The sequence below is a fragment of the Crocodylus siamensis genome, chromosome 13 (assembly GCF_052110815.1).
Source record: "Crocodylus siamensis isolate JL-2025a chromosome 13, ASM5211081v1, whole genome shotgun sequence".
Taxonomy (NCBI): Eukaryota; Metazoa; Chordata; order Crocodylia; family Crocodylidae; genus Crocodylus; species Crocodylus siamensis.
The window spans coordinates 2,324,080-2,348,721 of record NC_143407.1 but is presented as its reverse complement, the minus strand read 5'-3'; the positions used below and the strand labels follow the sequence as shown (position 1 = coordinate 2,348,721).

Sequence of the window (24,642 nt, the reverse complement as noted above, 5' to 3'; positions counted from 1 at the left end):
TTCTGCAGTCAGAACTTGAGCTAGCTACCTAGCTAGCTTCCCTGTGGTGTTACTCTTGAGTGACCCTATCTCCTTTTCTAGTGGTAGCAGAAACTGAGCAGGGAGAGTCAGATTTCAGTCTGGTATCCAGGTTGTAGCCACATTGGTCTGGAGGAAAAACAAATTAGGGCTTGTGGACAGAGGTGATATCTTTTATTAGACCAACAAGATTTTTGCAAAAAAGATTCTGTAATTGCTTAGGCAGACAAGGTTCTTTGGGTGAATCTGATATCTGTTATTAGACCAACTTAAAAATCTGATAAAAGATATCAGATTCACCCAAAGAAGCTTGTCTTCCTATGTCCTTAGACCAACATGGCTACAACCTACACTTCTTTAATTGCAAGCTTTCTAGCACAAACATCCTTCATCAGGCATCAGAGAAATGGTTGTAAAACTTCTTCTGGGAAGATTTCAGTCTCTTCTTTCAGTGTCTCCAGCTGCTCAAAGCCTTCAGTAGTTTCAAGCTTTCCCTCTTCCCTGAGTACATTCCTTGCTAAAGTGCAGCGAAAGGAGCAGCTCACTGGTGTAGCCTCTGTGGCTTCAAGGGGAGAGGAATTTAGTCCAGGGAGTTTGTAGCTAGTATACCTGCTGAGGTTGGCCAAAAGCATCCCCACAGCAGAATAACAGATTTTCACAGGATGAATTTGTCTCAGTGGGTTTATATCTTTGTCCCTGCAGGCTCTGCTGCTTCTTTTATTGAGCTTTGGGAACAAAGAGCCATTCATTCAGTGGAAAACGTCATTACTGTACTAAATATCTTTACTGGATTTCACTTGTTTGTAGGCATTCCTAATTTAATAGAATACTCTACCAGCTTAACCTTTTAAAAGGGGAGTGGGGGGGGTATTGACAGACTAGTACACAGTCATTTACATTTCTTGGAGGGAGGAGAAAGAGAGGAAGAAAATTAAATTACTTTGCTTAGTGATCTTAATTATCTGGAATAATTACCTCTAGTCAATTCTCAAACAGGAGCTCTCCAGAGAACATAGTGTGTTAGTTTGTATAAAGAAAAAGGAATTTAGTTCAAAGGAACCAGTTTTATAACTTATTTAGAAATCCTAATCAACCCTCTCCGTGAAGAATTCAACCACAGCTTTTCTATTAGGTTCAATAATTTTGTTTTAGCAGAAAAAAAGTGTATGTGTTATAAAAGCTGTACATGCCTATGCTCCCCAAGCTGAGCCTTGCAGAAAACTGAGCACGGGAGATATTATTCGTATAAACTACTGTGTTAGAGGCAACTTGGTCACTAGCCACTTCCCCAGACTCTGAGTTTGGCATGCAATTGTGCTAAGAACCAAATCCAAAGTCCTCTAGACTTCCCCAGAAGCTGGACAGAACAGTGCTGCATACTTCACTATAGAAAAGCAAAACCCTGTTCCAAACTAGGGATAATGGCTACATAGGCTTGCCAGCCTAAGGTACTACCACACTGCTACCTTAAAGAAGGTAATGAAAAGTATCCTGACACGTGTGCATGTGAATCCGTGCTCATACTACAGCCTTAGGTTTCCAGGTGGAGTGTGACTACTTGTGGTAGCTGGATGGGACTTTGCTTGCTTAGCTGTAGCAATTATTAGGCACAGGGGAGGGGAAGATTTTAGGCGGGCGTCATTAGTCTCTGTTGTGAGTCAGAAGAGCAAGGCAATGAATACCTGGGTAGCTTTTTCTTTGTTTGGTTCAATCAGTTTTTGAAATAGAAGCATAGCTCTTCTTTCCCTCCTTTGGCCTTCCAGAGAGATGTCTGGTGGCAGAAAAAAGCAGTTTTTATTTGTACTTTCATGTTTGAATACATTTAGCAAGAAGAGCCCTTTCCACATATGTAACAGATTCACATACACAGCAGGGTGTGTCAGTTCCAACGCACATGCAAGCCTCCCACTCGGTGGGTATGTATGTGTACACGTGCATTTACGCCGGCTTAAATTTACTGCGCAGTAAGTTACTATGTAGTAAGCAGGAATAGGCCGGCATCTACACGTGCAGGTATTAGGGTGCATTAATGCTGTGTGTGGGCTGACTTGGAACTAAAGTTAGTTCCAAGTCAGTCCACACACACAGTGTTACTGTGCAGTGTGTCTACATGTGCGTTACTGCACAGTAATTAATTAGGCGTAAATTTGATACCTGCATGATGCAGTTATCATGCAGGTATCAAATTTATACTCGAGTTGGCCTAAGTCACCATAGTTACTGTGCAGCATGGGCATGTATGTGTAAATGTATGCCCGTACTGCGCAAGAATTTTGGTTACTGCTTAGTAAATGCTCACATGTAGACGCATGCAGAGTCTCTGAGTTAAAGCTTGGCCCTCTCTCCACATCCTGTATGGAGGAGGGCTAGCTCAATAGTCAATGAGAGCTGGGATGGATTCGCAGTCCATCTGCAACAGGGAGCTAATCGTAAGAGCGCCACTTTTAAGCAGAAAGGTGCAAGGGGGTTGTACAAGCTCATTAGAATAAAAAAGCCAGGATAAACATGTCTGTTGCCCCCACACAAAGGGGAGTGTACCAGCTTTCAGACTAGGAGAGGCAAAAGCACTGACTCTGCCTTTTTTCCAAGTTGCAAGAACAGCTCTGGCTCTCCTATTAGTATGGGAATTTGTTGCATCACAGGTGATAGCAGGCGCGTCTACACATTCATTAATGCGCTGTGATGTTCCAAATTACACTACTTCCCATTCTCAGTTAAAACCTACCCATACTCCCCAAAAGCTCAGCCTGGATCTAAAACGTGTGGGTTAGGAAATGTTGTCCAAACACTGAGTGCACGCACCAAGCAGATATTTATCTCTGGGTCTGTGGTGCTGCTTCTGCCTTTGCCCTGTGGGAGAGCTTTGCTTAGTGTTTAGAGGTCTGGAGCCAACGTTGAGTCCCCTTCCTCCTATCATCCCTTCTGTAAACAGGATAACAGCTCATGGGCACGGGCAACAGCTAATATGTGTAAAGTGCTTTCAGATGCCGAGCTGAATGTGCAGAGCAGTGGAGGTGTTATACACAGGAGGAAGTCCATCTCAGCTTTGGTTGCTCTTTGCCAGGGCTCCCCTTCTGCCCTGCATGCAGGCTTTTACTCCTGAATATGCTTTTTCAGAGAGCTCTGAGCCAAACTGATTAGCCTCCAAGGTAGTTCAAGGGCTTAAATGCAGGATGCTTTTTTAAGGGTTCACTCAAAGCAAACAAACTGCTAAAAATAAATTGGCATCCCATCTGGTGCTGGGAAAGGAATGTAGCTTTAGCATTCAGTGGAGGAGATGAAAGGCTGGGAATAGGCACCTTGAAAAGGATATCCTTGAAATGCTCTGGCCTGGGAAAGGGAGTCTGAATTTTCTTCCCTTTATCATGTTACATAAAAAGGCCTTTATTTTTTTTTCCAAGAGAAACACAAGTCTTTGCAGAGTGGGAAGGGAAAAGAACAAATATTGAATCTTGAAAGGTTAATAATTTACAAATGAACTATAGCTGATAAACTTGATTTTACTGGCAGAATGTGAAACACCAGTGAGGGTGTGATCTGAATGCAAGGCAAGCTGGACTAGCAGGTTGTATCTGCAGATGGAATATATCAAAGGGCATAGCTGGTGACTTTTATAAATCACATTCCCATGACACCCTGGGAGATTCCTTTCCTTATCCTTTCTGCTCTGGTAGTAAAAGCAATTGTATGGCAAAATATTTGCCCAGAGAATAAATATTTTGTAAGCCAATACAATCCTGATGGAATCTGGACTGCTCCAACAAAACGTACAGCCTGTGTGGACGTTGGTCTGTAATGGGGACGCAGGTAGCAAAGAAAAGGAAGTTCCACTAGAGCTGGGACAAAAATAACCAGCTGTGCCAGATACCTGTGAAACAGCAAAGCAAAGACCACAGAAGCTGATTTAGTGCCAGCTAAAAGGTGTCAACCTGAAAACAGCTCAGCAAAACACAACATTGCATGTTAGTTGGGGACAGGAAGTGAAGCAAACTCCCTCCTCTCCACACATCAGCCCAACTGGAGACAGGAATATTTGCAAAGGCATATGTACAGCAATAAAGGAGTTGGTATTCCAGGGCCAAATTCCAATTCCTATACAGTACCAACATTTTTCGATGACGGTGTCTGATCTGCATTTAGGAATACAGCCCCACTTAACTGCTTGCAGGGTGCTACGTCTAGTGCACAGTGAAAGAGAGATGCCCTTGCAAAAGAATGAGGCAGTGGAGGTGCCTGTCTCTCTCCTACTTTCTTCCTGTGGTGCACGAGCACTTCTTGAGCCTCTGGGGTGTCCTGGACTGAAGACTGAAGGTGCCTGTCAGCCCTGTATTCCCAATTCTCCCTGCTGTACCAACTCGCACAAAGCTGCACCTAACATCTCTCTAAATGTCTCATGTGCAAGTCTAACCTAGCTCAACATTGCTTAACTCCATTTCGGAGGCTAAAATCTGATCCAAAACTCAAATGAAGGGCCTACTGCCCACATACGGGCTTTGAATCAAGGCTTTATGCTGAAAAACAAGCTGTCCATTGTGGTGTAATGCTCCAAGTACATCACTAATCTATTCACTCGGATGCACCAGACAGCCTGAATTCCATCCCATTACAGCACTTTGATTAGTGACATGCCATTTCATATGTCATTCCTGTAATGAGAACATATTAAAAACCATCTTTCATATCTGTAAGGTTTTTATGACCTGATGTACACTTCTCACAAAGTCATTTAATGATATATATGTTGGTCGGAGATAATTATGCTTCTATATAAATGATGCATCTGCCCACATTTGTATTTTAAGTATGACTAATGCCTTGTCCAAGCTCAGCTTTATGAGGAATAGACAAATAATATGTAATAAATAATGAACACTTTACGTGTTAGAATCTAAATTTTATAATTCACTGCAGATGATGAGGAGGAAAGTCGAGGTAATATGTTAAGAGTGATGGAAGAGAGGCTTGGTGATGGGTAGAAAGCTCAGCTTTCTCCATGCAGTACAAACTTAGCTTAAGACAGCTATTTTATTAAGCAAAATTAAATATCAAGTGCTTCATACTGAGCCACTGAGCAAAGTAGAAATACAACAGGGAAATGGCTTTTCGACTGGTGAGATGCCTGGACATTTCAGTGCGGGGTCTCTGTAAGTTCATCTCTTTCCAGCGAACCTCCTTCTCTGCTCTAGTGATTAGTCTGCCATTATCTGTATTGATGTGGAATATTCCTGAGTATTGGTTTGATCATTATATAGTGGTGAATCCTGGGTTATCCCCCCTTGTATTCTTGATTTAGTCACATATTGATGTAACATGCTAAATCTTTTAAGTATTGTCTCCAATTAAATTAGCACATGCAAAGCCTACTCAGTTTTAACCTCCTCCTGCCATCCCCTATCTTTCTCCAATGAAACCAGCCGGCCAGTTTTGCTTTCCCTAGCCCTGCATCTCATGTCTTGAGCCACCTACAGGTGTCCTTCTGGCTTCTGACCATCTGTCAAGGTCCCTTATTCACAACGTACCTTGCAGGATGATAGTAACGGCTTAGATCACAAAACCGTCGTTGTGCAAAGTGTTTACATTAAAACTACACGTGGCTGCTTTGGTGTAGAGCTTTCTAACAAGGACAGCATAAAGCGCATGTGTGCCAAGCTTGGTGAACCTCTAACAGCAAACATAGCTTAAGTTTGAGTGAACCTACAGTAAACTGGTTTTTTTCAACAGGTGCAAAATTTCCCTGTCGCTATTTTAATACCAGTCTAAGCAAGATATGGTCATGGCTGTGTTTGGATTTGTGGGATGAGCGTGAATGATCTGCCTGAATGAATTATACAGCTGTGCAAGCCCCAAGGTGTTCTGATATCTAAATGATCAGTGGAATTCAAAACATAGACACTGTCCTCAAATTAAAGAAACCAAAGCACTAAATTCCTAGGAGCTGTCTAGGAGCATAGCGGCAGTGATTTAGACTACAGCCCTGTTTTCTTTATTATTCTTCACACCTTCTTAGGTATAAATAACACATCATCCACTTCTTCTTTTGTTCCCCTCTAAAATGGCATCTCAGATGATCCCCACCCTCGTATCTCCTCCTTTGATAAGGAGGCTCGGTGTATGTTGCCTTGCCTTGCCAGTGTCAGCTGTCTGCAAATGGACATCTATTGCTGCAGCTTGCCAATATAAGTAACGAAGGATTTTTATTCTGGGTGGAATCCAATGGCATTGGAGGACTCTAGCAATAAATAAGACGACAGCCGGGGGGTCTCTTGGCTGGCGTCTCAAAGCTGATGTGCAGCTTTTATGAGGAAGGAGGTGGCTCTGCTAAGAAAACCCATCAGTATAAATCTCAGCTGCTTAGAAGTTATAGCATTTGGCAATGCCATTTGCAGGCCCTGTTGTAACTCAGGCCTTATAATGAAATGTCCTGGGCAGGAAGATGAATTTATACACTCCTGTGAACTACCCGAACTCTTGTTTGTATTTACATAATTGTACACTAAAATTAAATGTATTTTAATTCACCAGGACATCACTCACTTATTGCTAATCTAACCAAAAGAAAGCTCCAGTAAATATCCAGACATTCGCCAGTGGAAAACTGGGCTGAAAAGTAAAATACCTACACCCACTCCACCCCAGGAAATCTCCTGGAGATAGGAACTGTGTGTGCATGGGTGCTACTGCCCTCTGCACAACAGCTGCAAACCTGGTCAGCACCAGGATGCTACTGGAGTTACCGTAGGAAGGGTCTGCTGATATCCTTGTTATTCCATGGCCATGGTTGCACATCAGATCAACCCTCAGAAAGTTGCAGATGACCCCTGGAGCTGTGAGGAGCTGGATTTTGAACTCTTGTGATCTCCACATAACCCTCATCCCCCCATTGCTTAGAGGGAAAAACCCCACGAGCTAAATGAATGGTAACAAACTGGGGACGGGGCTGTGTGTCATTCAGGCTGTACTGGTGAGAACTGAAGAAAACTCCCCAAGTGGAAGGATCACGTGCCATTTAGAAGGGACGACAACTGTTGTTTGGTTTGGGCAGCACAGAGGCTACCATTGATTAAGATGAGGTTTGATACAGCATCTTCAGCTGCATTGCAAAAGCAGCTTCATAATGATAAATTTCCCTTTGTTTTGGGACTCTTGAAAAGAATGTGAGATTCTGCAGAGCGGCCACATGTGTCCTTTCTAAACTGCCATAGATAATGGTGAGAAACTACAGCAGATGGACTGTTTTTCTATTGAGCGTTGTGGTTTGTATGCTCTAGCCAGCCATGCTGAGTTCTAATTCTTCCCATCCCAGCACATGCTTCTATGATTTTTTCCTGCCCTCCTTCACTTACTCCATCAAATTCTCTAAGCTACTTAGACTGCATTTTTCAAAGGAAAAGAAATATTTAAGATGTCACAATCTCAATTATCCATTTACGCCGTGTAATTTAAGGGAATGTCAGGTCACCTTAACATGTACAGTCATTATCTGTCTTGTATGCTGTCAGATTTTATAGGAGGGAGGCAGGAAGATTACTGCAGGAAGGTAAGAGGTGTTGATTTAATGATGCTATAACTAACTGGATATTTGAAAGCTGACACACTACCTGTAAGGATAACAGCAGTCTATTTAAACAGTGCAGAGAAGAAATAACTGAAACAGGCTTGGATGTGCTCCTTATGCCCTAGCTGATATGCTAGCTGCCAAAAAGTATCCTGGAAAAATTTCTAGATGAACGAAGAGCAGATATTGTGAACAATTACTCCTGTCTAGCAGTAACTGAGGGGAGGCACGATCTCCAAGCACCAAATAGCAATAGGGGATCATTATGAAGACTACCACCTTGGAAAACATTTGGATATGTCTCGGTGCTTTTCTTGCACATACGTGAATAAACTGAATGGTCCCAAAGGCTGGTGGCTGACTAGATACCATAGAAGATGTGCAGGGATAATGTTCATGAAGCTTCAGTCCCGGCTGCTAAAATGCAGCTTACAACTACAGGCAGAGCTAGGTTTTATCAGTACTCTTACAAGCTGAGTGATGGGTTCTACTACTGTCTATAAAATGTTTTGTCATGGATCTTCTAGCTATCAGTAGGCTGCTGAGAAGAAGCATAAATCCATCAAATGAGTTGTCTCACCACCTACTGATATGTGTTGGCGACTTGCACAGAATAAGACATTTTTCAGAGCAAGATGTAAAACACTGATCTTGTTTGTCATCCTGCCCACACGCACCAAATGGAGATGATCTCATAAACATTAAATCCTTATGTCCCACCCAGAATCCAAGGGGCTAATAATTTCCTGCCTTCTTGTCTTCCCTGTTCAGCTTTAATTTTTAAAAAGTCGTCATTCCTTTCAATTCATAAATGCTGCCCATGCCTTTTTAACCAGCTACCGTATCTTGGCACAGAGGGGTCTGTATTGCAGTAGTGAGCAATAGGGGTGTGCAAAGCGGGCCCTATTTGATTCGGATTTAGATTCGGCCAGAATCGGGGACAGTGATTCAAGTCATTCATTTGGATTGCTGTCCCTGATTCGATTCGGCCGAATCTGAATCTGAAGATTTGATGCTGATTTGGCGAATCAGTGATTCGGACGCAGGCACAGCTTTAAAAGCTTTTTCTACATACCTTGAGGTAGCGGGCGCAGCTTGTGATTGCTGCGATGCCGGGGCACATGCAGCATCCCACAGGAGTGCGGGGGGGTCTCCACGTGCTTGGCAGTGAACCCAAAAGTGCTTCTGGTCCACTTCCAGGTCTGCTGCCAAGCACACGCTCCTGTGGGATGCTCCATCCACCCCAGCATCACAGCGTTTACGAGCCACCTGCTACCTAGAGGTATGTAGAAAAACATTTAAAGTTGTGTCTGTGGCCGAATCTCCTAATCTTTCCAATCGATTCAGAAGGTTACAATTTGATTCGGAGAAATTAAAAGTTCTCCTGATTCGATTCAGATTCGGAGATTCAGCCACTGAATTGGGGCAAATCATTGCCAAATCAAATCAGGGACCAAAGCTTCGCCCAGCCTTAGCGAGCAACGTGATTATTATAAATTGGTGCATGAATGTCTATTTATTAGAATCTCTCGGGGTGGAAAATAATTAGGATTATTGGAAAATAAATATAATTTATTTATTGGAATTATTGAAAAACACATGTAAAATATAATCTTAGCAACATATATCTTTATGGTAGAGCTTGAAACAAGCTTACTTCAGAGCTGTCAGGAGCAAACCAAAAATAAGACGCACATAAAATAATTGTATCTGCAATTTGTAAACTAGGAAAGGAGCCCTTTCACTGTTTTCAAGAATCTCTTCCATGTGGAAAGCATCCTCAAAGCAATTTATTAGGCCGTGGTAGAATTTCAGGAACCTAAACATGTGCAAAGAGGACAGAGAGATTAAATCTCAAATGGTCATAAATTCCTGCCCATTAACCGTTTGTGCCCTGCAGATTTTGGATGCATTTCTGGGGTACGGACGCCATTAGTTTCCTTAAATCAAGGGAACCAGAAAGAACTGAAATGATATCTGCTCTTTGCCTGCCAACTGTAAATTCATTTAAAGCAAACAGTCTCATAGGCCACTGCAAGTCTCCACTGCCTTTTCAATGCTTCAGCATATAAACCTGCTTCTCAGAGTTACTGTACTTCTGCTGAGCAGCCCCGGCCATACCCAGGTGGCCCCTACATGTAAAGCTCTTTTTGTAGACCCCATGGTCTCCTCTATCATGATCAGGTGTTAGCATCAGAGTATCACTTGTTTGGGTTTTGTGTGTTACTGTATTCACCATGTCGCCTCTTCTCATTACTGCTGTAATAGAAAAGGTCAATTGGAAGCTAAAAGCTATCTTGAAGAGAAAACAACTGGACTAAACAGGTAAGTTTCTCCCGCCCCCTCCCCCCCCCCCCAAATAAGCACCAAACAACCTCCATCTAATTAAAGCTCATCCAGACTTTGCAACTCTGTTAGCTTTCCAACCACCTATTTGCGCACTTCAGACAAAATGCTGTTTAAGTGCTTTTGTGCGGATTTCAGTTGCCTAAAAGAGTTTTGCTACTGAAAAAAATGAAGCTTGACTGGGCACTTCCTTAATTTTGTGGTCTCTAATAAATGCTTATAACCTTACCACTTTGCAGAAAGAGTAGCCCAGCAGACTTGATATTTCAGAAATAGCTGCCAGGGGTTATAAGCTATTATACAAACACAGATATAATTTAATCAAAGGATGTCTTCTCCACATGATGACTGCAGAGCATATAGGTGTGGTCTTGAGGTACAAAACAGGTGAACCTTCCTTTTTATTAGTAATTTTCCTGCTGAATTTTGAAAGATGCTAAGAGAAATATCCCCTGTTTGAAATATGCTGCTATATAAAGTCCAAGCTGAAAGGAATCTCAAGATGAATTTCTAAATCACCTATCTTTCTAGGAGTAAAAAAAAAAGCTCTTTTCAAAAGAAACCCCATTGCAGATTTTACATTTCTCATGTATCCACGTGGGGGAGCAGCAGACTAAGGAATATCCACAGCTAGCTGGCAATGGATACTCAGAAAGATTAAAGTCATCAGGCTATTGAGTGAGTACAATAAATGAAGTCTACAATTGGATTTGGGCCACTTTATTTGCTTTTTGGGGCATCCATAGGTTAAAGAATCCCTGCAAGGGAGGAAGTTATAGGAAAAAAGCCTATAACCTTCTGTATTTTGGTTGCCACATTATTTTCTGACCATAGTTTCTAGCACTGTCCAGGTAAACAGATTGTATTGCTAATCAAAGACAGATTTGGGTGGGCATCCCATGTGCAGCAGCCTCCTCCGTGGTATTTTGTATTGCTTGGGATTCCCTCCCGTTGTGGTTCAGTGACAGAGAATCCAACTCTTGGCATCTGCTTCTATTTATGACTTGGTCTACCATAAATAGTCTTATAGACCAAGTCTATCTTCCTTATTTTCATATCTCCTGCATCCCCATCCAGTGCATCCTCTCAGTGATGGAGCATATTCATCATGCCTCTTCCCTTAGCAGCCAGAGCACTGTAACAGAGACCTTTGCAAACAGGACAAAGAGCATTAGCTCTCATCGTCATATGACTGTGCATACTGTACAGTATATAACCCAAACTGTGTATTTTCCAGAGCAGATAATCTACATACTCCCATACAAACACATGCCCATTTTCAAACCCCTAATGCCCATCACCCAAAACAATATGCAGCAGCACATTCCCTCAAGTGAATTTATGGCCCAAATTTAACTAAAGTAATTCTAGTTTCATTTCTTAATCAATATACACCCCTGCTCCCTGTGGAAGACTGTGTGGCCACAGGTCAATGCAAGTACAGGAGTGCAGCTGTGCAGTTGTGTGGTACATTCAGCTCATGTAAGAGGAGCAGATGCCTTTCAATGCACACTGTGGTAGTAGAAAGTGAAGGCAAAGATATGGGGCAACGGTGAACTGTCTGATAAAAACATATTGCTTGGCTCACATCATGTGAAGCGGGTCGGGGTTGCAAAAGCTAAATCATCCAACATGTATCCGCTATAGGCTGGCATGATTTTCTGATGGTTTAAAGTGAGAAGTAGCAGGAAGACAGCAGTGAATCAATAGCCCTGGTTCTAAAAGTCCCTGAAGGGAGAAGTACTTACCCGAAGTAAAAATGAAATGTTGGGGTGGGGGGTTAACAATGTAGATATTGTCTACCAACTAAAACATAGAAAATGCAGGGGCCAGCAGGACAGAACTAATCTGAATCAGCATACACAAAAGAGAAATTGGCTTAAGAGGCCGGGATCTGGTATTTCAGCTGACGGAGCTTCGAGTCATTTATAGCATAGTTTTTCAACCTGTGGTCTGCTTACCCCGGGGCTTCGCGAGACACAGGCAGGGGGTTACGGGTACCCCAACACTCTCTCTCGCCTTCTTTTCTTCTCTCTTGCCCTTTCCTCCTCTCAAAACTGTGGCAAAAAAATTAAATTCCCCAATAATAATTTGGTATGCCACATTTTGGGTGGCACTGGGTTCAGCCCTCCTAGCTTTGGCCAACATCACCTCTAGCTCAGGTACACACTTGAGTTGTGTGTCCCTGGTGAAAAAGGTGGCAACCCTACCCACACCAGATCAGACATCTGTCATATAACGGTCTTATATACACAGCCCTTCTCCCAAAATATGGCACACATTAGTCTGTAGATATAAAATCCCCTGGAAAATTGAGTGTTGGAGTACTTATTAAAATGTTCAGAAGTTAGGGGGTACTTGCTACTTAAAAGGTTGAGAAACACTGGTTTATAGGACTTTTATTTCACTGCTAGCCAATGAACTTTCCTTTGAATGAATCCCCCAAAAATCAGTACTGTGTACAAACACCAGAATGGTAATCTTTGTGCTTTGAGCATCTTGCTGGTGTCAATATGATCACGGCAAGGTCAATTTAAAAATGACACATCAAGAGGTTCACTCTCCCTCTGGGAAGGAGAGGAAATAAATAAGCTTGATGAAACTTTAAATGTGGCTGTAAGGTAATTTCTTTCTTCAAAGGCATATTCAGGCTCTTCAAAGATATTGATTTACTTGGGCTGAACCAAATGTCTGTACTTTTCTTTTAAAGCACTCTTGGCACATTTTCCTTTTACTAACTTGGTGCTAATCAAGAGGCAATTGTTAGTGCCAGTTGGAATTAATACAGCCTGACAGGTGACTCTTTCATGGTGCTCCATTCACGCTGAAGGATCTCATGTGTTCTCCTTCACAGTATTAGGTTCATGGTGTACTTCTTTTCCCAGAGGGGGAAGGGCCCAGGCATTATCCCAGCATCAGGCGCAGTTACTTACTTCATGTACCTGAGCTGTTTAAAATTCTTAATTTTGAAAAGTCCCTTAATTTTAAAATCCCTCAGTCCAAGCTCAGTCCAGGCACTGGCTTATAGAAGGGCACTAGCCTCAGAAAGAGCCACTCAGGATGTTTTAGGCAATGTATATGCTTTACTATATATATACTTTGCTTCAAGGTAAATGCACAGCTTTGTTCGCAGCCCAGAACATGGAGATGACCCTCACAGAGCTGTCTCCATCTAATTTCCAAGTTACGCAGCAAAACATCATATGCGGCCTGGTCTGTTGCAGGTATTCTAGTCCATTGATGTAGATTTTAAATTGATTAGACTTGATGATGTGTTATATTTTACTATGGGTAATTAACTCCAGAACACTTATCCTAGCAAACATGGAGAATTCAATGAGAGAGAGGCTAATAAGTGAAACAGCTGATTTGACTTGACACTCTATTGCTAAAGGAAATGGCAAGCTACAGGTCATGATTTTTGCAGGACAGTAAAACCAGAACTGGGGATGCAGCTTTCCCAGAAAGGAGCTGTGCTTGCTTCTTTTGGAAGCCAGGTTAAGCCGCTGGTTTCAAGTAGCCTTTGCCCAAATTATGTTCCTTGCACACTTCCCTGCCGCCACATCTTCAGCATGTCTGTAGTCAACCTCTGCAAGTCATGTGTTCATCTAGGCTGGCTGTTTCGAAGCTGGTCATCCCTCTATCTCTGGCAGCCATGGGGAGGCAAATGCCTTTGCCACTGTGGTATTTACCTGCAAATTGGGCAGAGCCATGTCCATAGGCAGGTAGTTCTTGGACTGTTATAGGGGTGTTTCCTTAGCTTTCCTATCCAAACTGGAGACGGCTGTACAACGTAGTGAATCAGAAGCCAGCACCAGGCAAATTCCCCCAGTTCTGGTGCCTTTAAAACTACTCTGTGAGCGGGTTGTATGTTTTTAATGAGTCACATCCTCCTGTGCACTGAAGTCTCAGGAGCCAAGATACAGAAGTCCCACTTGCACAAGTAGGAGCTGGAATGAAATACATAAGCCCCTGCACACGAATTTCTTATTGCTAATGAAAAAATAAATGATTGCCATATTTTATAACGTAACAAGCAACCTGTTTTCAAAGGGACTGTTCACATCACACAGGGCTTCCCATTTTACCCTGTTACTGGGTCATGCAATCCTCCAGCTCATTTGAATTACAGGTCAGCCTGCTGGAAATCACAGTGGTCAAAACGGGTCCTGGCAACTGCATGTTCTGAAGCAGAGCTAGCATCCATTACTCTCCCAGAGTCCTCTGGCTGGTACCAGCAGAGGCAGCAGGAGGAGGAAACAGCCACCACAGTCATCTATTCTGATCTTTTTGCTTGAGGGAGATCATAGTGACTGATTGAGGCAATACCGACAGACTCGTTCCATAGCTCATGGAAGGAGCGGACGAAAACTGAATGAGAGGAGAGATGGGAGACCCATATAACGATGCAAGATGACCTCATTTGTGCCTACTGATACCTGGGTATGTTCAACTAGCGGGTGAAGAAAGAGCCAAGTGAGAGGTAGGTCCTCAGCTGGAAGCTGCAGTACACACTGGTCTAAGTTACACAAAAACTTCTGTCCTTCACCTCATTCCTGTATAAGAAAGACCCCTGCCCCATAGCAATGTCTGTAGTGGCTACAGAAGTTATTGTGCTACTAGAGCAGTGCGAGTCGTACCCCAGCCCTAGCTGAGAATAGCGCCTAACGGCACAACCAGACCTGCACATCTCACATTCCGTCCCTTGCCAGCTGTATCAGAGCTGAGCTCCCTGCCTGCTGCGGCTGCCGCCTGCCATGAGTGCGGTGCTGTAAGACATAGTCCTTCACAGAGATCATGCACATCTCCACGGGGAAGGCAGCGCAGAACAACGTGCTTCATCCTGTACACCACGTTTTCCTGCTGCCTTCCCGCTGTGCCTCTCCAAAGCAGTGGAAGGAGAAGCTTCAAAGAAAGTTAAGAGAAAATAAACTTTAGAAGCTCCTCATCATGTGTCTATGAGTCGACTGCAGATAATATTTGGATTTCATGAGCCTCTGCTCCCCAGGTGCGCAAAATCTACTTCTGGTTTTTAATGAAGCCATAATTAACCCCCGGAGTTGGCATCTGCTTAAACCTCCATAATTAGTACTTAAATTCTCAAAAGGTAATGAAAGGCCCTTTTAGGTTCCTAATTGGCTGCTCCTTCCCAACCGAGTTTGCTTTGAACATGAATGATCAACATGGGAAATAAGTTACTTCCATCAAAGTAATTCAGTAGTTAGAGAAGTGAGCGATTTCTCGGGCTATAAGGAGTCTGGGAGGGCTTTTGATCAAGGCTGTTTCACGTGCTACAGCTGCAGTGAACCTGCTACAAGGGTCCACTCTAGGCATGAGTGTAAACTGGGTTTGGCCATGTGCTGTAAACCCTGTCAGGGACATCTATACTGGGTCAGTGAGGGATCACGAAAGTTCAACTCTTGCACCAAAAGGAACTTGAGGAATCCTGCAACCTATATTGCCAAGTCCTCATCCTTCACAATTCACCCCCCACCTGCAGCTATTTCCCAGGATTTGGGCTCGAGAAGGAACTGGTTAGAAAAATGCCAATTATGGGGAATTTGGGGGGGAAAAAACAGTTTTTCCAGTACAGCTACTCGTTCTGCAGGAAGCTGAGAGATTTTTCCGGAGAAAGTTGATTTTGGAAGCTAAACTTTACAAGAATTTTACCTGTGGGCATGCAAAGCCATGTTTCATTTGAAAAATATAAAAACTTTGACCTGGAGTCTACTTTTGCCCTGAGTGAATGCATACCGATAACCAAATCAAGATAAAGTGCTAAATACTGATAACAGTGTTTGAATGCAAATTGATAGTAACACATAGATAGCATACATGTTTCTGCTTGCAAGGAAAAGGTCACAGACCAAGTGAAAGGTAATAGGCCCTCAAATCACTATTTAATTAACTTCCCAATAACCCCAAATCCTGGCTAATATTCCCTCTGACTGTGTGAACCATGACTCTGTGTCAAACATTGTCCAATTAGCTATACAGTCATTCAGCCTGATACCTTTAACACCTTGCTTTGTAACGCGCTTTGAAATGGCTGGTGCTTCAAAGGTGCTAGAGAAAACAAACTTTCTGTATTAATGATCCAGATTCCTGTGGAGGTAGGGTAGGGATGAATAATGGATGCAAATACACGCAACGCTGAAAACTGTCTTAGCATTTTCCACAGGAGGTCAAGCACTATGGATGTTCAGCAAGTGTTGTTTTAATAGGGTTGAAATGAAACCTTCTCAGCACCTAAGAGATATTCATCTAGTCCAAGCTTCAGTGACTCTTTCATGCACTGATTCAGGCTGCAATGACATTTTCTACCACCCTCCAAAAAAAAAAAGAAGCTAAACTGAGCAAGCTTGTTCTTCATAAATAAGCATCGCTCTTGCAAGCCAGGGCTTGCCCCTGAAAGATGGGCCTCCGCAAACAGAGTGGCATCAGAAGAGAAACACTATTTAGATTTATTTAGAGAGACTTAATTAAGCTCTAGAGTAAATGTACCATCCAACAGCTTAATTAGCAGCATGTGTTTATTAGGAGCTAATTACATGATCCCATAGCATTTTTAATTAATGATTGCCACTTAGCCCATTGAATTTAATTGACCAAGGGTAAGGAGAACATGCAAAATCTGTTGCCAAGACCCTTGGATAATAGAATTAACCATTTACTGTAGTTTTTGTGATACAACCAGAGTCATGGAAAGAGCTGCATATTCCAAAAGACAGAAGTGAGAAAAGGACCTGATTTAATGCATGCTACTGTGTAAGTAAATGAACTAGCTTTTGCTGTTTGTTAGCATCTAAACATTTTGGGGGTTTCCATATTCTTTTTAAAATTACCTGTCATAATTAACGTGCAAGTGATAATGCCCTGCCCAACTAGAAAGGTGAGAGCTGAAATGTTTTCTTTACAATGTTGGATAAGACAATGGATGTTACAAGACATTGAAATGCCCATGGGGTGGAAAAAATAGTGCAAAATTAATTTAGCTTTTACAGTAAAATCTATGAAATTCCCAGCGATTCCTCAGTCCTGCCCCCTCTGCAGGGTTCCTAGATACTACCACAAAATATATAAAAATAGCTGCCTTCTTAAATACATGCTTGCAAACCCAAATGTTCTCCTAAGAGCAACTAAACAGCAAACCTCCTCCCCACCTCAACAACATGAGTGGCACCTGCTAGTCTGGATCCAAGCTGGAAGCGTGATCTCAGGTTTGGACTCTATCACAGCTTCCTCTGTGAGCAGATGAGAATTAAATTCGATATCCCAGAAGACAGATTGGAGTATTAGTATCCCAGTGTTGAGAGTACAAACCCTTTTAAAACATAGTCCATGTCTGGCTATAGTTGTCTCTAAGAACCTGGTCTAAGAGTTCAGTTACTTTCACGTGTGCGTGTCGTCCAAAGCAAGGTGCAGAAAGGATTCTGGGAAGTTGATTCTCATCCAAATGCTGCTTCTCAGCTGCCCCCCAAGAAACGTCTTGTACATGTTTAACCAAGCTCTCTCTGCCCACCTTGGGCGCTGCAGTCTCCTTTCGTGTTCCTGCTGGGTAATGCGGTATCATCTTGCCCCTTTCCTATTCAGCACTAGATGCTGCAGAGTCACTTAAAACATCAGGAGGAAGCTAGAGCAGCCCTCAGTGAAAAGGGACAGCGTGCTCCTTTTGTACAACCAAAAGGACAAAGCTGTGGGATGGACAGGACCTCTGGATGCAAAGATTTCTAGTTCTGTTCCTGCGTTTCACAAGCCATGACACCTCTGCTCTCTGCCATGCATGGGCATTTTCCAGCTGGCTGTTGATTAAAATGTGGCATTTGATTTTTAAAAATTTTTTTAAGTTAAAATAAAATGGAAACTAACTACAGTATTTGAATTATCTGAACTATCATCTGGCTCGGGCATCGCTCCAACTACGCCCACATAACAGAGTACATAGTGCTAATACCTCACACTTGAACTCTCAGTGGAATTACCTGGGGTGGGAGTGGGGAAGGAATATAAAGAGGGACCTGTCTTGTTCAGGCTCCGTTCTCACAGCTGGGACTCATGAGGGGGAAGAGATAAATGAAACAAGAGGCTCTTTATCATTTCCTAGAGAGACAGGTATTGTAGAATAATATTAAATATTGCATTGACTGTTGTGGCTGCCAGGTAACTTTCATGTATGTCCTGTTTTCAATGTCCATAAAGCCTCTCTTGAACAGGCTCTGACCATTTTGAATACTTTTTTTTTTCTAACGCAGGAATTTTATTGGCTTACACGCACACGGGTCCAATCCTGCTAGAAGAGATTGAGTCCTCCTCAACTCTTAAGATTTAAACAGAAGCTGAAGGGACTCAAGTGTATTGACTTGGGCCTTTAAGCTACACTCTGAGCTATGCTGCCTTCTCAGAAGGGGGCAGGTCTACAACTTTTGGACATGTAAAGCATTCAGGATGCAATAAAGAGGGGTGTATTCCTATATCTAGTCATGGTTGTTCGTTTTACCAGTAATCTGCAGAGTACTCTTTGATGGAAAGGCACCTGGAAGCTCTGTGCACAGCAGTGCCAAATCACTAACTTTAACAAAGCTAAGGTCTCTTCAACATCCCTCCCCCATCATAATTACAAAATATCTGTGTTAATGTGGTGGGGGCATCTATATAAGATGATGTGAAAATCTGGTCTACATTAAAGAACACATTGTTAGAACCATTACCGGTTGCTGGTATTAGCATCCGATATGCATAACATGTACTGTGTACGTATTTGTCCTCTGCTGCTACAACACGCGTGTGTTGCAAAGCATCTGGTTGTGAAAGGCCCAGGGAACTTTATGCTTGCGCACATATCCTTAACTGTGCTCTGTACGCTAAAACATTATGCTTGGGGGTGTTTTCTTTTTTAAACCTTACCTAGATCTTTTTAGTCTTTTTCAAATGCCTCCCTCCTACCTCAAACACCAAATTCTGTGTTGGCTTCTTTTGTATTCATCTGAGTTATCTGAAAATTACTATAATGAACTATTACCCCTGAGGATCTGAATGCCATTTCAGCAGCCTGTGCTATCTTTGCATACGGTTGCTCCAGCTCTGGTAAATTAACCTTCTTGAAATTGGTGTTGCTGGGTAAGAAGATGGAGGCAGACCTACTAAAATAGCACGTTTCCTGCAGAAACTTGACTCTTTGCACTGGAACTACCTGAAACATTTCTGTCTATCATGTCTGTCTTAGCAAGAATATTAGCAAAGCCCAGGCTATTGTGTCTAAGGCTTTTAGTGAGTACATTCTCATGTTTGCTCTGGAGCTTTTTACCTTCATCATTAAACAATACACCTTAATCCCTTTTGATTCAATTCAAACTCCTGTTCCTGCCGCAACTGTTTTTAGATTTCACAGGATCTAGCCCACTCCTCAACCCGTGTCGGTATGCTAAGAGACTTGCACACAGGCTTTGATCTTTGCTTGGCAGGTGTTCAAACAACAGCTGGAAGGAATATATTCCCTTGTGCAGAAACGGCTGTCGGGACGAGGCAACGTGTGCTGAAAGAGGGAGTTGAGGACGATTCCCCTCTTACTCCATGGCTGTGAACCAGTTACTCTGGCTCACCAATGCTCATTCCCCATAAGAGCCACGAAGATAATCTCCGTTGCCTTTCGGGGCTGTGATGTGAACTTAACTCATTAGAGTGCTATGGAGATAATCATTTATTTGACAGCTGCATACTCTATTTCAGTCTGTAGGTCCTGTGGTGGTTAGCACTCTGCAAGGATCTGCATACAGATTGCATTAATTAATTGTGCCAGGTGGGTGTTGGCATTATGTCCAACACATAATAAAGCTGCCTACTAAGAGAGAGGCTCAAGCCTTTTCTGGATGATGACTCGCGCTGTTTTCTCACCTGGTGACCACTGTTACTGAGAGCTGAAACCATTTTCTGCTAACAGTTAAGCAGATCACAGTCTTTCTGAATTTAGGTTATGCGCTGTCCCCCTGAGGACCTGCATCCAAGCTTGAACCCACAGCCTTCAGGATTGAACCTCAACCTGAGTTTTAATGTACAAATTAAAGAAGCAACTCCATGAACCAGTAGCACAAATAAGTCACCTTCCTTTAGTCAAATGCATGCCTTGCTAACCTTGTAGTTTCTCAATTTCTAATGCACGGTGCTCTTGCCTTGCAGAATACGCAAACGCAATTGCTTTCTTCCACCTGCCAGACTGATGGGGGCCCAGTTCATCTTTGACATACTTGGCTTCATTTTCCTGGACATGGTTGGGATCCCAGGGAATGTGGTCATCCTCTATGCCTTCTTTCACACGTTAACGTGCCACCGAAAAGTCACACTCTCTGAAATCATCCTGAGCAAACTCGCCCTTTCCAACCTCCTGGTGATCCTGAGCCAGGGGATTCCCTTCACGCTCAAAACGTTTTGGACCCAGAATGTGTTCAACAACCTGGGGTGCAAAATTACCCTTTATGTTTATTGTGTAGGAAGAGCCATGACCATCTGTGTCACCTCCCTGCTGGGCTGTTTCCAGTGTCTCCTCATCATCCCCTTCCCGTGCAGGTGGCTGCATTGGAGAGAGAGCCTGATAAAAAATCTCTCTTCCATCATGATTTCCCTGTGGTGCTTCAACCTCTTTGTGTGTAGCACCCGTCTGACTTATGCCTCTGCCCAGGGTGATGAAAACTCCTCCACTCTTGGAAACTACACCGAGCTTTACAACTTCTGCTATGTGGTGTTCCCCAGCCGCTACTTTTACCTGGGAAGTAGGGTAGTGTTGGTCATCAGGGACGTGTTCTTCCTTGGGGCAATGACTGTTTCCAGCTGCTACCTTCTGTATATGTTTTATCAGCATGGGAAGCAAGCAAAACACCTGCCAGGGCTGCACCTGAAGCATGCAGAGATCCAGGCAGCCAAAGCCGTGGTGGCCCTGTTAGTCCTGTATCTTTTCAGCTTTGGGATGGATAGCATCTTCTGGATCTTTACCCTCTGTGTGTCCCCAGGCTCAATGAGGCTTGTTGATGCTCAGATGTTCTTTGCTTCCTGCTACTCGGCCGTCGGCCCACTGGTGATTATCCTGACCAACAAGAAGGTGCAAACCGGCTTGAAGGCTGCACCCAACAGGAGAGAGTTTCCAGTGGCAGAAAGTATCTCAAAACATATCCATTGAATAGAAAAATGGGAAAACTAGCAGCTTTCAGTCCCAGGCCGGGTTCTGCTGTGTTTGACTAGTATAGCCACTGCTGTGTTTCCAAACCATCTAGGACATTAGCCCTTTAGACTCCAAATAGCCCACAGAATAATAAAACAAGAAAGAAGAAAAGTAAAGTCTCTATCAGCTTCCTGCTGGGCGTAGGGACAAGAATCTGTATGTGATGGCACACCCCAGCAATGACAGGGGAGGAACAATGATTTTTTCATTCAAGGAGCTGCATGTGAGAGAGCCTGATTCAAGTCACCATCCTATCAAATCCATCTGTGACCTTGTGAAGTCAGTCGGTCTCTCTGGACCTCAGTTTCCTGCCTGTAACAAAGGAAGAATTGCTCCTTCTGCCTGCCACAGGGCTGTATGTGGTGTGGAAGGATTCAGATTCAGAGATACAACTTGCAAGCAAAGCTGATTCTGAACATTTCAGTTTTTTTAAATACAAGCTGATATTTAAGATTTTCCTGGTTTTCGTTACTGGGAACATGGGCTTCTTGAAACTGCGCTTTAAAATATTTTTCTCCCCCAATCAACGCATGCCAGTTTCAATAAATGAACCTAGAAACTTTTATGGGTTTTATGAAAAATAAAATCAGAAAGTGTTGTATTGCAAGCGACCTTACTACAAAACTCATTTTCAGATTGATCCTCAATGCCTGGCAAAGGTGCATTTTATCTGTCTCTCAAATGCCTGAACCCCAGAGAAAATGTAACAAGCTTAACGGGCATCATCTTACAATGCAATATATGCCATGTACATATTTTGACATCTAGCAATGAAAAGGCAAAAGCAAAATCCAGTGTGTGCGACCTGTGCAGCATTGCAATGTATAATGTCTACAGCAACAACCTTATTTTCAGGTATCAAACTCTAAGCTGTAACCTGCGGCTCTGAGGCCTCATCTTCAGAAGTACCGAGTATCTTCAGCTCTCCCTGACTGTCTAGATACGTGGATGCCGAGCACAATTCAAAATGAGACCTGACTGCATGTCAGCACTGTGAATCAGCTCTGTGGTATGTGATTCTTCTGAAAGATTAAAACAATCCCAACAAAACATCCCTACGAGACCAAAAATTCTGTTCTATTAGAAAGTACACAGACAACCCCTAATACACACTTGTGTTACTATAACTAAATTCCCATCTCTTTTAAGCAAAAGACTTTGGTTCATTAATCATCTTCAATTACAGATTGGAAAGCAAATCTACCCATTTTTTTTCATACTAGCTCTGACAAATCAACTTGCATCTCAATGCAGTTGTAGGCTTTACTTAATGGCCTTCTAAGCTTCTTGTGCAATATCTGAAGGTTGCTGACTGCCTCTCCGTGCTCTTCCCCATTATACTCACTGTTCAAATAACGATGCTAATTTAAACTTTGAAAAATGAGGTGTCTTGCTGCAGCAGGTTGCTGTGATTGCAACGTCATCCCCTTTGGGGTTATGGCTAAGAACAGAAACATTGGCCCCATCTCAGTGAGATGCGTGGTATGGGGGCACCTGCTTGCATATTGTTCTACAGCGAGGAGAAATGTCCATGTCCCTTCCCGGAGATGTGAGCGGCTGCCCAGCTGAGTGCTGTAAGTTTTAATGGTGAGCTCTTTAAAGTCCTCAAGGGAGATGGTCTCATGCAATAACTTACATGTAAGTGCTGTCTTCAGGAAAGAAGCATGCTGTACAGGGGCTGTGTTCCAAAACCTGTCAGAGATTATTCATAATAACTTTTATTTATATGTCTAAAAAAGTATTTGTAGGAGCTGCATCAAGCTTTTGGAAATAAATGGTGATGTTTGGGAAGCTTTCTGCTTATGACTTACTAATAAATCTGTAAAAATGTCTGGAGTGAGATGGTTCAATCAAGAGCATAAGCAGTTCCTAAGCAATCTCCAAGTCTGACTGAATTTGTCTGCCGGCCTCCAGCCTATTAATATGGAAGCAAGATAACTGTTAAATCTGAGAGTATCCTTCTCCTTGCCTGTCAAGCATGCAAAATACTCCCACATTCACATTCAGGACTCGCTATTTGAAGAAACGCCTTTGCAGATGTGACTGCAGGATTTCAGTCCCACTGAATCCACTCACAACACCACCAAAGCTTTTGGCGATAGTGGTGGTGAGGGAGACACGAAAAAGGGATCCGGGCAAGACAGCACTGCCCACAGTGACCATCTGAAATACGAAACACAAAATGTCCCTGCTTTGCTGATACAGTAAGACCTTTGCTCGGTGTGATCAGCTGTCTGAAGGCATGAGCTCATGGGATGTCCTCTTCCTCCAAACTGCAGATGAGATCCTGGCTAACTCGTCCTGCCGCAAGACAGAGCCCTTACAGGTGTCAGTGTAGACCACTTGACATTTGTCAACACCTCAGAGTCCCTCATGAGAGTAATTCTGGAGACAACCACAGTCTTCAAGCTGCAAAAAACATTGATACGGCCGCTTCTTGACAAAGGTTTGAAAATGATGATTTTCCTTTAAAGGCACCTTTCCTCTCTGCTACCTGAGTGCAATTCGTGCAATAACGATCGAGTCCAAACGCCAGCAAGCGTACAATCCTGAGGGTTCGAGGTCCCAGTGTACAGCTCTGCTGTCTTTTGGCTAATGGCTTTATATCCTCTTGAGTCCTCCTGGGACTCACTTTGAAGCCGTGAAGAATGACGCCAAGTCAGGACTGCTCTTAAATCTGATGCTCTTTCCTTCACCGCTGGCAGATGCCGCCTTTACTTCACTCATTCATGCTGTTTGGGGATCTTTCCTCTGTGGCCCTCGCTGAGTTTTCCCAATGGTAACAAGTGGTTGATCCTCTTACACGGGCATCACAAACAAGTTTGACTGAATTTCTCTGCCAGTTTGTGTGGGGCACATTGTGCCCCACGCCGCTCCCACGGTCACCAGTCCTGAGTAACATTACTTCCCTTCACCGCCGCCGCACAAATGCTGAAGTAAACGTACCAGCCAGACTCTGCGATAACCCTACGCTGACAGTGTATTGGGACATATTCCACCCACAGATGAATGGCTCCCCTCAAGACGTCCATTACGGTCCACCTTCCAAAACCTTTCGACTTCTCCTTGCTTGGTGACGTGAAGAATGGTCAGCACAAGCACCACTCAGTCACCACATCGTCTCAGACCCTATAGTCAATCAACTAGGATTTAACTGGCCATGCTGCTATTTGGCACTTCTCCGCTACTTTCCAACTGAACGGGGTCACTGGGCCCCAAACCTATACCAACAGGGCCTTCACAGTGACAACCAATGTCCTTATGAAGAAGTTCAAACCACGCCCCGCCTTGTTGACTCGCGTCCATTTCCTGTGTGACCCAGCGGCCTTCAAGTTCTTCACGCTGGTGATGGCAGCAACAATAAGCCAAAACCACATACAGGAAATAAAATCAGAAACAAGTGCAATGCCTTTGCAGTATGGCCTTCAGGCTGAAAACAATTCCTGCAATAAAAGCATCTCCAGTAGTCATTACAGTGATGACTCTCTGTTTCTATGGAGCTGAGGCTGTCTTG

The 24,642-nt window shown here is 43.3% G+C and overlaps 2 protein-coding genes across 2 annotated transcripts in view; both read left to right on the top strand.

Annotated features, from left to right (window-relative positions):
- CAMK1G (calcium/calmodulin dependent protein kinase IG) overlaps window positions 1–24,642 on the top strand; it is a 61,574-nt gene that overhangs the window by 4,711 nt on the left and 32,221 nt on the right. The gene's annotated exons all lie outside the window — the stretch shown is intronic.
- On the top strand, window positions 20,133–21,086 carry LOC149853668 (olfactory receptor class A-like protein 1). The gene has a single exon (XM_090026587.1). The coding sequence runs from the start codon at window positions 20,133–20,135 to the stop codon at window positions 21,084–21,086; it is 954 nt and encodes a 317-aa protein (XP_089882713.1).

What these genes read in the sequence shown, in the direction of transcription:
- LOC149853668 (XM_090026587.1), top strand. Translation starts at nt 20,133, where the DNA reads ATGGGGGCCCAGTTCATCTTTGACATACTTGGCTTCATTTTCCTGGAC.